The 13,891-nt window shown below is 55.5% G+C and overlaps 1 protein-coding gene across 2 annotated transcripts; it reads right to left on the bottom strand.

The window, feature by feature from the left end:
* Positions 1-1,750: 1,750 nt before the first annotated feature.
* Positions 1,751-13,817, bottom strand: KIF7 (kinesin family member 7). 2 transcript variants are annotated; one of them, XM_063346528.1, is made up of 18 exons: positions 13,016-13,817; positions 11,562-11,762; positions 10,926-11,340; positions 9,647-10,178; positions 9,211-9,348; positions 8,837-9,064; positions 8,240-8,439; positions 7,850-7,956; positions 7,372-7,527; positions 6,831-7,033; positions 6,517-6,714; positions 6,143-6,268; positions 4,855-5,031; positions 4,338-4,553; positions 3,621-3,827; positions 3,036-3,234; positions 2,799-2,942; positions 1,751-2,599 (listed from the first exon to the last, which is right to left on the bottom strand). In XM_063346528.1, the coding sequence occupies exons 1-18, from the start codon at positions 13,527-13,529 to the stop codon at positions 2,214-2,216; spliced, it is 4,347 nt and encodes a 1,448-aa protein (XP_063202598.1). In that variant the 5' UTR covers positions 13,530-13,817; the 3' UTR covers positions 1,751-2,213. The 2 variants fall into 2 exon arrangements, with proteins under 2 accessions (XP_063202598.1, XP_063202599.1); XM_063346529.1 differs by having other exon boundaries at positions 1,751-2,596.
* Between the last annotated feature and the right edge of the window lie 74 nt (positions 13,818-13,891).

Genomic DNA, 13,891 nt, shown 5'->3' with positions numbered 1-13,891 from the left:
GTGAATTTTCATTGTGTCACTTAATCAGAAATCTGTCTTTAGCCCAAGTGATGGGTGAGGGGTTGGGGCTGCAGGAAGAAGGATGCTGGACAGGAATGGGTAGAAAACAAGCTGCATGCTCCTGCTGTGTATCTTGTCCTGATACTAGCTGGATCCCTCTGTTAGTTGCATCCCGTTTGCCACAGCTTAGCGAGAAAACAACAAGCGTGTTAACTCTGACAGATTAATGAGTAAATTGCTAAAAAATACTTGACAAATGCCAAATAGAGGAGGGGGAAAGAAAACTTAGGTGGCAACAGGGAAGGAGAGGAGTTTGATTCTCCCTCTTTGTAGGTCTCGAATGGTTTGGTGTATCTGCCCCTGCCCGCTGCTGGGTAAGCAGGTGCTGATGGAGTAACTTCATTGTCCTTTTCTGCAAACTTGCGGTGGGCCAGAGAGGACTGGCTGGGGAAGCTTCCCGTGAGAGCTACAACTCGGATGTAATAACTGGAGATGATAGTTCAAGACTACTCTTTACCAAACTGAGTCACTCATTAAATAGTGACTAATTATCTGTGAGAGTTGTGCTTGCATTCTAACCCCATGAAGACAGCAGGTGCTGTGATTCAGCGCCTGAGATGTAGCCTACAAGGGGCTAAAATTGTGCGTTATCTTGGAATGGCTGTTCTTTCCCTTAGGATAGCAATCTGTGCATGGCAGGATATTGGGGAAGTCACCCCCCTGTGAATGGGATGGAATGTAGAGGAAGCAGAGAGCTATGAAGACAGAGTGAGGTCATCCTGAAACCAGGCATGGCACTGCAGAAGTTTGTTTCCTGGCTTTAAGGGGCTAGATGGTTTTCAATGGAATTTGTTTCCTGGAAGCACTGTTTGTTACAGGAAAGCTGGCTGTTTCCCTCTGCCGAGAGAAGGGGGAATGGTGTGCTTATCAGTGATTATTTTGCTTGTGTGAGAGGTGCACCTGCTTCAAGGATGTGGATTGATACACAAGTACGGACCTCCAAGACTACTACTTACTTCCAAGTAGGATGGATTCATCTTTTCTCTGCTGAAGATCTTTGTTTTCAACAGCAGAAAATAAGGGCTCTGAACTTAAATCTTGTGCAGCTCAGCCACACCTAGAGCTCTCAGTAATGTCCCCCCTCAAATCCATACCCCTACAGGCAAGATCAAGCATGCAGGAGGAAGATCATAAGGTGGTTCCTACATCAGATGGTGGGTCTTGATTTGGTGTATGTTACTCCTCAAGTGGTAGCTGTGCACCTTGTGATTTTAGGCTGAAGCAGTGGCTTGCTTTTTGGGGTCAGCTGCCATTTCACCCTGCCTTGCCCTTAAAGCAGGTACCGGGGCTTTCATTTCTTGCTCTGCCAGAATTAAACTTATGTCCTCCTTCCTGAGGTGGATGGTGTCAGTGTGAAGTTGCAAGTTTCTGTTTAATCTCCCTTACATCCAGACTGGAAGTTTTGCTTAAAGCAGCTTATAGGCTAGAGCACAAAATGGCACTGAACCAAGGTTGCTTTTATCCTGGAAGCTTCAGACAATTCTAGTGCTGTCTGGAGCTGCTCTTCCTGCAGCAGCTCAACGTAGGAAGCCTGCCAGCTCTGACTGAGCACTTACAAAGCAGGTATTTAAACATTAAGGCAACACGGTGACAGCAGCCGAGTTCCCATGCAGTGAGGTTTAAATAGAACTCCTTTCCTACACACCCAAAGTGACGACTGGAGCCTCTGACAAGTGACTGCTTCATAAAACTCACTCTGCTTTATTATAAAAGTTACCAGTAGGAATGTAAAAAACCAAAGTTACTACAAAAATCTATGTACAAGTCCTGCAGGATCGCAGAACATCTCCCTCTGAGGCTGCTAGGGCTGAGAGCAAGCCCCGCAGCAGAGGTTTCCAAGCTGTAAACAAGTTTTTTTAGTGTTAAGAGGCATCTCCCGCTTCCCAGTGTTTAAGCCGCTGAGGGTGTGGGAGGAGAGGTGTCCAGCCAGCGCTGCCTGCACTGGCAGCAACGTGGAGAACACAGACTGGTGCTCCCACACCTTACATGCTTGCTTCCCTTATGATGAAAAGTCACACCTTTCTCTTCCTCAGGCCTCTGAAACGTAACAGGTTTGTCGCCGGGCTGGCTTCAGGGGCAGGAAGGCTCTTAAGCTCACCATCAGCAATATCTGCTCCTCCCTGCCCTGTGCCGGGTAAGCGTTAAGCTCATGTCTAGAGTGGGTTCTTCCTCACGTCTATCATTGCTGGGTGGTAAGGCACTGGGGTCATGTTCAGGCTGGCTCTGCGCAGCTCCCGGCGGGGCTTGGAGGCTGGAGCGAGGGTCCGTGGTGGGTGCACCTCGTGGGGCTGCCCCGCTCTCAGCAAGTGCTCGGGATCCCTCTGCCGAAGGTCCCCGGGGCTGTCGTTGGGCAGGGAGGAACGCCGCCACGTTGCTGGCAACGGGGCGTGCACCAGGTCCCTGCTCTCATCCCTGACCCAATGGCTTTCTTCAGCGACAGCCAGAGGCATGGGCTGCTCCCCAAGGCTGGATTCCTCGCAGGTCCCGAGCGCGGGGGGAGCTCTGTCCCCAACCCCATGAATGCTTCTCTCCATCCCTGCTGGGAAAGATTGGGGGTACAGCGAGATGAGTATCAGGATCTCTACTTTTTTCATCAAAATCAGTACCTGTAGAGCACTTGCTCAAGGCCATCAATCACCTGCTCCGCTCTGAGCTCTCACTGCCACGGAAGGGAATTTAAACTCCCTTACTTTTAACTTGATAGGAACAGTAAAGCCCCGTCCTGGGTTTCCTCTCACCTCTGGTCTGCCCAGGATGGAGGTTCATGAGCCTCTGGTTCAGCTCCTGGTTTGCCCGCATATAACGGCTCAGCTCCTTTTCCAGCACCTGAATCCTTGCCTCATACTGCAGCTTGCTGCTGGCCAGCCCCTCATCCATGTGCTCTACAAGGGAAAACAAGGCCGTTTCAAGCTGTGAGCCCCGTGAGTGACAAAAGCAGTGCCACTGCTGCCTGTTTCAGGAGCCTGGGTGGTTACCACGGCTCTGCTGGAGCAGTAACTGCATGTTCTGCTCATGCTCCTTCTGCTGCAGGGTGAGCTGACGGTCCATTTCCAGGCGCTGGCGCTCCACGGCTGCTTCCAGCCAGTACACCAGCTGCTGCTGCTCCTCCAGCTGCATCTCCAGCTCCGAGAAGGCAATGTGCTGCCTGTGCTGATCTTCTCGCAGCGTCACAACCTGGCCAGGGTCCAAGAGCAAGGAACATCTCAGCTCCTTCAGAGCTTGGGAAGATTTCGTGCCCCACTGAGCCTGATCAAGTTAGTATTTTGGTACAGCATGTGAAGGTTAGTAGTTCTGGGGCGTCCCAGCTGCCTCAGAGGGAAGAGCAATGTGTGGCTGCACTGATGTGTCAGAGCCACTGCAGGGATCCATGCATCCTAAGACTAGTTAAGCCCTTCTCCCAGGTGTTGGGATAGGTGGGGATCATGGTGCTGTGGCTTTGTGGCCTGACTTTACAGCGCAAAAGTACAGTAGGAGGCAGGCAGGAAGCTTGAAAGTGAGGAAAACAAGAGTTTAGTCAGATACTGCAGCTCCCACCAGCACAGAGGGCAGTTGTCTCCCACCTTGTCAAAGTACTTGCAGAGCAGAGCTCGGGTCTCGGAGGAGGAAAGGTAGCTGAGCTTGGCCATGAGGTTCATCTCGCACTGGGACAGGAGGCTGGCCGAGGCCCGCAGGACTCGTTGCCTGCACGTAATAGACTCATTCTTGTACTCGATGGCTGCATCCAGAGCCTCGATTGCCTCATCCAGCTGGAACAAGATCCGTTCTTCCTGCCAGGGCAAAGCTGTGGTTAACTAGGGAGCAAAGGGTTTGCTCTGTCTCACCTTGCCCCCCACCTCCCTTGTCACCTCAGTAGTCCTGGCAAGAAGTTGGGATATGCACGGTTTGGAAATGTGGGGGAGCATCTGCTATTGACCCCATGCTCAGGTCTTTACCTGAGCATAGAATCATTTGGACTTGATGATCTTAAAGGTCCTCTCCAACCTAAGTCCACCGCTAAACCACGTCCCTCAGCACCACATCTACACGTCTTTTAAATACCTCCAGGGATGGTGACTCCACCACTTCCCTAGGCAACCTGTTCCAATGCTTGACAACCCTTTCAGTGAAGAAACTTTTCCTAATATCCAATGCAGCTTGAGGCCATTTCCTCTTGTCCTATCGTTTGTTACTTGGAAGAAGAGACTGAGCCCCCACCTTGCTACAACTTCCTTTCAGGTAGTTCTCTCTTCCTTTCGCATGCTCTTGCAAGCAGAGCAGCCCAGCCCAAGAAGAGGTACCTCTGGGGACAGCAGGGTGCCCTGACGCAGCTTGTTGTCGAGCTCCAACCTCTGTTTGAGCAGCTGGTCCTTCTCCTGGCGCAGGCTGTTGATCTCCTGGCGGATCTGCTGCTGGTCGTGGGCGCTGCCATGACGCAGCTGCCCGTTCTTCTCAGTCAGCTCCTTCTCTAAGTGCTCCAGGCGGCTGGACACACGCACTATGTCATCTGTCAGGGCCTGCAGCAGAAGATGCTCGAGGGGATCTGCTCTAAAGGCAAATCAGCCCCCCAGCCCCTTTCTACTCCTTCCATAGGTCAAGCAACCACACACACCTAAGCTAAGAGCTACCAAAACAACTGCCTCAGAGGCACAGCACACGCAGGGTCTCCTGCAGAGGCAGATTTGCTACTCACTTCCCAACACTATCTCATCCTGATATGCAGCCCTCTGCCAGACACAGGATGGCACACAGGTCTTCCAGCCTCCCACCTCTGCTGGAAATCAAGCAAGGGGTTGAGGTGTCATGCTCTTGTCCTACCTGGCTGGAGCGCAGTCGTTTGCTCTCCAGGCCGTTCTTCTCCTGCAGCAGGGCTTCCTTTTTGGCCACGATAGCTTCCCGCTTCCGCAGCTCATCTTCCAGCTCATCCAGGGCCCGACGCTGCTCGAGAACTTTATCCATCTCCATATCCAGCCACTTCTTCTGTTCCTCAATTTTCTGATGGAAGGAGAGGCAAAGGGCATGTGCATGCATGCGGACAGCAGCAGCAATGCCCAGGACTGCTAAAGAGTAATGGGGTTGAGATCAGAGAGTTTTGAGTTCATCTCTGTTAACCCCTATAGCCCAGACTTCATAGAATCATAGGGCTGGAAGGGACCTCTGGAGATCATCTAGTCCAAGCCCCTGCCAGAGCAGGGTCACCCAGAGCAGGTCACACAGGAACGCGTCCAGGGGGGTTCTGAATGTCTCCAGAGACGGAGACTCCACCACCTCTCTGGGCAGCCTGGGCCAGGGCTCTGCCACCCTCAAAGGAAAGAAGTTCCTCCTCATGTTTAGATGGAACTTCCTATGGTCAAGTTTGTGCCCGTTACCTCTTGTCCTGTCGCTGGGCACCACTGAAAAGAGCCTGGCCCCCTCCTCCTGACACCCGCCCTTTCAGTATTTATAAGTGTTGATAAGGTCCTCCCTTAGCTGTCTTTTTTCAAGACTGAAGAGACCCAAATCCCTCAGCCTTTCTTCATAAGAGAGGTGTTCCAGTCCCCTAATCATCTTCGTAGCCCTTTGCTGTCCCCTCTCCAGCAGTTCCCTGTCCTTCTTGAACTGGGGAGCCCAGAACTGGACACAGTGCTCCAGGTGCGGCCTCACCAAGGCAGAGCAGAGGGGGAGGATGACCTCCCTCCACCTGCTGGCCACACTCTTCTTGATGCACCTCAGGATGCCACTGGCCTTCTTGGCCACAAGGGCACATTGATGGCTGTGCTTCACTGGTTTTATCCTTCCAGCTGCTCTGAGAGGGAGAGCTGAGCTAACTCCCCAGCTGCCAAGGAGTTCTTGAGGGCCGCATCTCCCACCACCCTTCTGCTGACAGACAAAATTTCACAGCTGCTTTACCAATGCTAGGATTTAGAAGAGAATACTGGTCCTGGGGGTAAGACAAGATGTAAGTTCTCTGCTACTAAACACAAGTGACATTATGGACTGTCCTCCTCAAGGGCAGGATGGGCTATGTCCCGTCTCAAGCTGAAACCCCTGCTTCCCATCAACCACCAGTACGCCACAGCAGTCCCCTTGGAACAGGACGGAGGCGGCAGGCTCGCTCTGCCTGTACCTGCTGCTGCTCCAAGCTGATCACGGAGCCGTTGCTGCCGCTCCGCCGCTTCCTCTGGAAAGCTGCAATTTCCTCTGTTTTGATGCGCAGGATTTTCTGGTGCTGCTCGTGCTTCAGTTCCAGTTCCTGTATGGGAAGGAGCAGCTGTGAACCTCGAGAGGCTTCTTTGCCCTAGAGCCAGGGGCTGAGGGACAGGTTGTGTTCTCTGCTAGCTCTTTGGATACTCTTAAAAAAATTCCACTCTCCATCCCCATGCTCTCCAAGACAATCGCAGACCCCATCAGAGCTACACCAGCCTGCCCAGCAGCTTGCAGAGCCCACCCATCATCGTCCTCACAAATACCGCAGTAGCACAGCTGCTCCTTCGCTCTTACCTTGACTTGGTGCTGTCGCTTATTCACCTCTGTCTCCAGCCGCCGCTTCTGCTCGCTCTCCTCCCGCAGCCGGCGCTGCAGCTGGCCCTGCTGCCGCCGCATCACCTGAATGTTCCTCTCCAGCTCCTGCACTCGCTTCTCGCTCTGGGCCGAGAGCGACACCAGCCTTTCTGTTGCCTGCTTCTTCTTGCACAGAACCTGCCGGAGGGTGAAAGCTGCCCTTGGGCTCGGCGTCTCCCCCATGCCCTTTGCAGAGATGCCCCCAACTCTGCCCCTGCCCACCTCCCCAGGTGGGTAGAGCCCTTCCCACTCACCTGTGCCTTGCTCTGTGCGGCTGCCACGCGCGTGCGGTACTCCTGCAGCTTGCGCTTCTCCCCGGGGTCCCACAGCTCTTTGCCCTCCAGCTCCTGGAGCTGCTTCTGGCTGTCGCTCAGCTCTGCCCGCACCTGCTCTGCCTCCTGCTCCAGCTCGCTGATCTTCCGGCAGTACTGCCTGTTCAGAGCCTGGGCGTCCTTGCCTGCAACACACCCCCCTCCGCCGTGACCTCCAGGCCCCCTTCCCTCACAGCCAGGATTCTGCCCAGGGATGGACCTTTCCTCTCTCTTCCTCCTCAAGTATTTTTGGCTACAGAGACTGAATGCTCCTTTGCCCTCAGTTATTCCAGGGGAGAAACCAATGGGAAGGGACTCATTCAGCTGGAGGGAAGGAGAAACACTGCTCTCCTGCTTACATGGGAGAGGACTGGGCACAGACAACACTGGGAGGGAAGGTGAGGATGGGAGTAGAGACCAAGTATCCCAACTAGGAGCAGACTTCATAGGGAATGCAAGCAAGATCCTACCGGCAGCTATGTACCTGTCTTAATGAGCTCTGTGATCAGCTCCTCCTTCATGCGGATGTTGATTGCCAGCTCTCGGATCTTCTGCTGTGCTTGCACCAGCCTCCACTCGGAGTCCTTCCCTGGCAAGTGCTCCCTGGGACCGAGCAGCGGCTCCTGCTTCCTGCAGACCTCTGCAACACAAATTCCCAGGTAAGGAACGTTGTGTCTTAGCAGCTAGGTGACAGAAGGACAATCCAACCTCAGATCTGTAGCCAAGAACTGACACAGCACCACCCAGAGTCACCCCCAGCTTCCACCAAAACACACAGTTCTCGCCAGACCCCAGCAGTTCAAGTTTCTCCTTAACAAAAGCAGCCAGACTGTCACCTGCTCCATTTTTGTCCTCTGGTCTCATCCAGGTGGGACACATTCCCTTCCTATCAACAGCACCTGTGAAGCACCACCAGCCCTAGGAAAATTGTCCAACGACCTACCCCTACGGTTGCTACTTGCCTTTTAACAGCTCCAGCTGCTCCTCCTGAATCAAGGGGGCATTGCCTCCATTTGGCTCCTCGCTCAACTTGCAAACCTCTTTCTTGCTCCAGCTTTGGATCCCGTTTCTAGAAGGAACAGCAAATTAATCAGCTGGGTCTGGGCACTGCCAGAGCTGTTCCCAGTAAAGACCCTCATGATCCACAAGCTTCAGGAGATAGAAACAGTAGCTATGGTCAGGAAAGCTGGTAATTAGCTGCCCAGCAAGCAGGCAGCTGTCTCAGCAGAATCGCTGACCCCAGAGGCAGCGTTTGCTTCTACATCCTACATGAGAGCTGAGATGCGGAGGTGGGACAGCCAGGTCACGCACCTACCAGGGCACTGCATGGTGCTGGGACAGCCTCAACTCACCGGCGCTGGGACAGGGACCGTTTCTGTTCCCACTCCTCCTCCTCCTCTCCCGAGGACACCTCCGCTGGCTTCTCCGAGTCCTGGTTGAGCTCCTTCCTCAGCACCGTGGCTTTGATCTCTGGATTGCCACTTGGACACTGCGTGTGGTTCAGGTGCCAGCCTGCCAGGTCCTCCTCCTGGAAGGAGGGGTTGCTGTCAAGCTGCTCGGGCAGAAAATCGGGAAGAGAGGAAACGTGCCGTGTGAGAGCCCATATTAGAAAAAAGCAGCGCTCAGCTGGGTGTCACTGCTAGACAAGAGAAGACGCAACAAAATGGAGCTGAGCGCGTTTGCTAGTTGCCTGACCTCCTGCCCTCTGCTGCTCACAAGCTGAGCAAGTTTGGGACCTGCCCGTAACATCGAAGTAAAAGCCTCAGTTTTGAAGTTGGGCTGGTCTTGCCAGAGTTGTGAATCTCTTCGGATGCGAACACTGAGCGCAGTCCTCCAGACTGCACCTCTGACAAGGTTCATGTTCAATGGTGGGGAAAAAATTGTTCACCCAGTGGAGCACCCGAGTGAAAAGGCAACAACTCCTCAATGGCACAGACTTGCACCCTCACCTTCCTACAAAGGTCTCTGCTGCTCTGCTCAGTGGCAAGGAGCCTCGAGGGAACCCCGCTGAGGCCATGGGATGGGGCAGCATCCAGCGGGGCTGTGTGAGGTCTCTGGTCGGCAGTCACCAGGTGAAGGTTTTCCAGCAGTTCTGGTACACACAGGTTTGGCATTGCCATCTCCAAGCGCACGTGCAGCTCTGAGATCTTATCCTGCTGCTCCTGCAGCTTGTCGCTCTAGGAGGCAACGAGAAAAACATTGAGTTTGTACACGTGGATCACAGACCTGCTGCAGAAGAACCTGAGAGCTGAGCTGTGCTCTCCTGGGGAGGAAGGGGAGGAGTGGGGCAGGCCCCTACAAAGACAGCAGAGCCCAGAAGTACCTGCAGCTTGTACTGCTCCATGGCATCCTCTAGGGCAGCCAGGAAATCACGGTTTTCCTCCTCCAGGCGCTCCACTTGCCTCTGCAGTTTGGCCACCTGCTCGTCTTTGATGGACTCACACCCCTTCTCGGTGTTCATCTGCCCCCCGGAATACAAGAGAGGCAGCATCAGCATCCACCTCTGCCCTTCCTTTCCCATGCTGGACTCTGCAAGGGCACAGCAGCTCTGCAGACCCAGATTTTTCCTACAAAATAGGTGTCTCTGCTGCAGCTGAATCCAACCTCTCCCTGCCTGCTCCAAGGACCACATCTTTCTGCCTCCCTACGGCTTTGTGGACAGGTTGCTTCTCCTCCTCTCCCTCTACTGACCCTTCCACCACGCGTTCAGTGACCATCAGATGAACCCAACCTCAGAGCTGCAACACACCAACCGTTACCTGGGCTTTTCCCAGATTTGAGCCTTGTGCCTCGGGGCTCTGGTCTTCCGCGGAGGTGCTCTCGATGCCGCTATCTAGCCCGGCTGAGGTCAGCTCGCTCCTCTCGCTCTCCACCGCACACAGCCACTCCTTAACCCGCAAGATCTGCTCCACCGTCAGGTTACTGTCCTCCTGCAGCTCCATCAGCAGCCGGTACGCGGCGTCGGTGCAGGTCCGGTAATGCGCGCACTCTGCCAGCAGCCGAGCCGTGGGATCTGGCGCGCATCGTTTGGCGGTGGCCGAGCGGTTGATGATACGGGTTTCGGAGCGGTGCCGCTGTTCCAGTGCCTTCTGCAGGTTCTTTATCTGCCGATGAAGCTCCTCAACGTGCTCCGTCTCCTTGCGGCAGTTCACCACGGCCTTGTTCTGGATGTTTTGAGCCCGGTTGGCATAATTCAGCGTGTTGAGGCTCTCATCGAAGTCGGAGGAGGATGGGCTGACACAGGCTATCATCACAGTCTGGGCATTCCCGCCCAGAGAGTCTTTCAGGATCCTAGGGAAGAGCAGAGTCATTAAAATAGATGAAATACAAAATAATGCATAACCAGAAGGTTTCCAATCCTTTTCAGATGTTAAGCCCAAGCAAAATGATATTCTTGCTCTGTTCAGCACTGTTTGGCACTAGTGAAGCGAGCAGGATCGTCAAGCAGAGGAATAACAGTTTGCGCTGTGTCAAGTTTCCATCTGAATAATTCCCGAGGCTGGGAGCTCCCTCACTCTGTGATCACTGCTAGGCACGTGCTGCATGGGAACCTGCTGGAGATTGCTCAGGCCACCTACTTGAGCTAAAAACTAACTGTCGACCACCAAAGAAGCCTACTCGAAGGACGTTTTATTCATTGCCAGGCAGGAAGGGCAGGATGACCCTTGGTGACACCCCATCTCAGCTTCAGCAGCATGACTTATGCAAGCCCCATCTTCTGCAATAAGCTAGTCTCTCATTTCTGTCCTGGCTTCATTGCTGCTCAAGCTTCCCTACGTGAAGACCTGCACAGAGGGCAGACCTGTAAACTGCTGTGAGGCACAGCGGGTGAACTGGCCCCATAGCATCAAGTAGTTGGTCTGAGAGCCCGGTGTGACAGCAGAAGGGACAACTGGCCCTGCAAGCTCCTCTTGGCGAGCCTGGGGACTCCGCCACCAAACCCGGCAGGCTGGGTATGGGAAAGGCAGGGAGAAGCATCAGCTCCCTCCTGTTGGTCCAAGAGCCCGTGAGACCTGGGGGTCCCGGTCCCAGCTGTACCTGGTAATTTTGGAGTCCCTGTAGGGAATGTGGCTGCTTTTCCTCCGAGGGTCTCCCAAGGCACTGATGACATTGCCCAAGGCTAGGAGGCCACTGTTGATCTGGATGCTCTCCTTCAGCCTCTCCCCCGTGTTTCCCGTCTTCACAATTCGCTCTGAGCCCGCCAGGTCCACAAAGTGAAACTTGGAAACCAGGACCTGGCCTGAGGCAGGGACGGAGGGGTGGTGGTGGTGGTGGAGCGGGAGGCGGCCGGCCCTGCGCCGCTGTTCCATGGTCACCGTGAAGATGGTGTGCGAGCGGCTCGACTGCCTGTTGACGTGGGTAGCTCCCGTGTGCTTGGCTGTGTTCCCCATCTCCAGCAGGCTCAGCACCTCGTCCAGCCCTTCCACTTCTGACTCCTTCACACCGCAGAGCACTGCAACGGCAAACGGAGCTGTGGCTGGGAGGCACAGGCTGCCCGAGGACAAAGCTCCTCTGCACGGCCTGGTGCCATCACCCTGCCCATATTGAGCCATGCACAGACCAGCTTTCCACACCAAACAGGACAAAGCACGGCAATCTGCTGCAGGAGAGGGATAGAGGGAGGGACCTGGCTCTGCCTTCAGCGACAGATAACCCAACCCTGGCCACACATACCAATGTTCCCCTTGTCATCCTCCCGGATCTGGATGTCTTTGCTGGCTGTGTCCACCTGCAGCAAGTCCCGAAACTCCTCCTTGTACACCTCCAGGTAGGATACTCGGACCGTGTAGTCAATCAGGTCATTCTCATCGATGAGCCTGAAGGTCTCAGCCATGGCACGCGGGATGATGCCCTGTTCGTCTTCATTGATGGAAGCTGGCAGAGAGATGGACATGGTGACGAATGCCCGGGAAGCCCACGCTGGGGACGGAGCCGTGGGCAGGAGCCTGCCTGCAGCACACGCGTCAGCTGGAAAGGAGCAGCCTCCCAACCCTCCCGCAGCTCAGCCCTCACAGCCCGGATTAAACATCCCTCTGAGCGTTTCTATGCCGCAGGACCTCGGGGCAAATCCTATCCCACCGCCGTGCTGGATTCCAGCAACGCTGGTTGTTTCCAGTCCTTCCTCAAGAAGGAAAAGGTACGTTAGCATTTCAGCAGGTAGCAAACACCGTGCCTACAGCTATGGCCTGCTGTCCTTTGAAGCCAGCATGACTCCACGCTTTTCCCAGCTCCGAGAAGGTTTATTTTTTGTTCTGCAGCCTGCTCGTATCTGGCCACAGACTCTGCTGGCCAGATTTTACATGGTTTTTACTTTTGTCTCCAGCAGCCATATAGAAGAACAATCCCCAAATTTGGTGCAATGATAGCCTGAACTGGGAAACTGAAAAGAGAGGTAGACTGAAAGCATGGAAACAATTTAATGTTTACAAACTATGCAATTGACTAAAGCTGACTGAAAGGTTTACAGTACACCCTCTGTAAGATATCATAATACCACTAAACCAGCACTTACAGAAAGGAACGGTTTCCTTTTTCCTCATCTCCTTCACATACACAAACGAACAGGATTAACCCCCACAAACCTCCCTCTCCTTAAGGTTTATTTTAGGACAAGGCTGACAGATTCAAGCCAGGTGAAGGCAGTGGTGCCCTGGGAAGATCACCACCACCTGCAGACCAGACATGGTCTTCTTGCTTGTCCTGCAGTGGTAGAGGGGAAATCCCGTGCGCTGGCATCTCAAAGAAGGTGTTGTTCATGGGGGGGTGCTTACAGCCGCGTGGGTGGGTGCTGGGGTGGGCAGGATGGGTTGGTGGGCTTGGGCTGGCAGGATCAAGAAGGAGGGCAGGGTGGCTGGACTGATTAGGATGGTGATGTTTGGAAGCGATGGTGGGTGTGGATGGAGAGAGCAAAGTTGACGGGGTGGGTGGGGATGGCAGCATCGGTGAAGTTGGTGGGTCGGGAGGGATGGCTGGGATGGTGGCTTGGCTTGGGATGGAGGGAGGTGGCGATGTGGCACTGGTGGGGTTGGTGGGGAGCGCAGAGGATGGTGGCGATGCCGGTGGGATGGCGACGCTGGTAGGATGGCCATGCCGGTGGGCAGGGTGCCACCGGCCGTGCCGCGACTCACCCACGCTGGCCTCCCCGATGGTGTAGGTCTTGCCGGAGCCGGTCTGCCCGTAGGCGAAGACGGTGGCGTTGAACCCGCGGAAGAAGGCCCGCAGCAGCGGCTGGACGCAGGCCCGGTAGACGGCCGCCTGCCCCGCCGCCTCGGGCAGCACGGCGGCGAAGCGGAACCGGCGGCGCCGGCCCAGCGCCACCTCGCCGGTGGCGGCGTCGCCCCGCAGGCAGGGCCGGTGTCCCCGCAGCGCTTCCCGGGGCAGCAGCGGCCGCACCCGCACCGCCACCCGCACCGCCGCCCCCTCCGCCGCCATGGCGGCACCCGCCCGGCCCCGGCGCGCCGCGATGGCGTCAGGCGGCTCCGCCCGGCCCGGCCCCGGGGGCGGAGGGCTCGGTCGAGGGGACCTCACCCCTCCTCGGGCGGAGAGGGGGCGGGCGGCGGGGTGGCGTGGGGAGGGGGCCGGGGACACGCAGGGGCTGCGGCAGGTCGGGGGCGAGGGGTGCGTACTCCCGAGGGGCCCCATCGCTTCTGAGGCGCTCCACCGCTCGTGAGACAGCACGCCACCGCTCGTGGGATGCTCCGTCACTCGTCAGACAACGCTCCATCACTCGTGGGATGCTCCATCACTCGTCAGACAACGCTCCATCACTCGTGGGATGCTCCATCACTCGTCAGACAACGCTCCACCGCTCGTGAGATGCTCCATCACTCATCAGACAGCAGTCTATCACTCGTGGGATGCTCCATCACTCGTGGGATGCTCCATCACTCGTCAGACAACGCTCCATCACTTGTGAGATGCTCCCACCGCTCGTGAGGCAACGCTCCACCACTCATGAGATGCTCCATCACTTGTGAGACAACGCTCCATCACTTGTGAGATGC

Source organism: Chroicocephalus ridibundus, chromosome 9 (assembly GCF_963924245.1).
Source record: "Chroicocephalus ridibundus chromosome 9, bChrRid1.1, whole genome shotgun sequence".
Taxonomy (NCBI): domain Eukaryota; kingdom Metazoa; phylum Chordata; class Aves; order Charadriiformes; family Laridae; genus Chroicocephalus; species Chroicocephalus ridibundus.
Note: the sequence above shows the minus strand (reverse complement) of the source record. Positions and strands in the feature narration are given on the sequence as shown.

Coding starts and splice junctions, on each gene's coding strand:
- KIF7 (XM_063346528.1), bottom strand. CDS start 13,529: ATGGGGCCCCTCGGGAGTACGCACCCCTCGCCCCCGACCTGCCGCAGC. Junction 11,763..13,015: donor CATCGGGGAGGCCAGCGTGG/GTGAGTCGCGGC, acceptor TCTCTCTGCCAG/CTTCCATCAATGAAGACGAA. Junction 9,065..9,210: donor TGGAGCAGTACAAGCTGCAG/GTACTTCTGGGC, acceptor GTTGCCTCCTAG/AGCGACAAGCTGCAGGAGCA.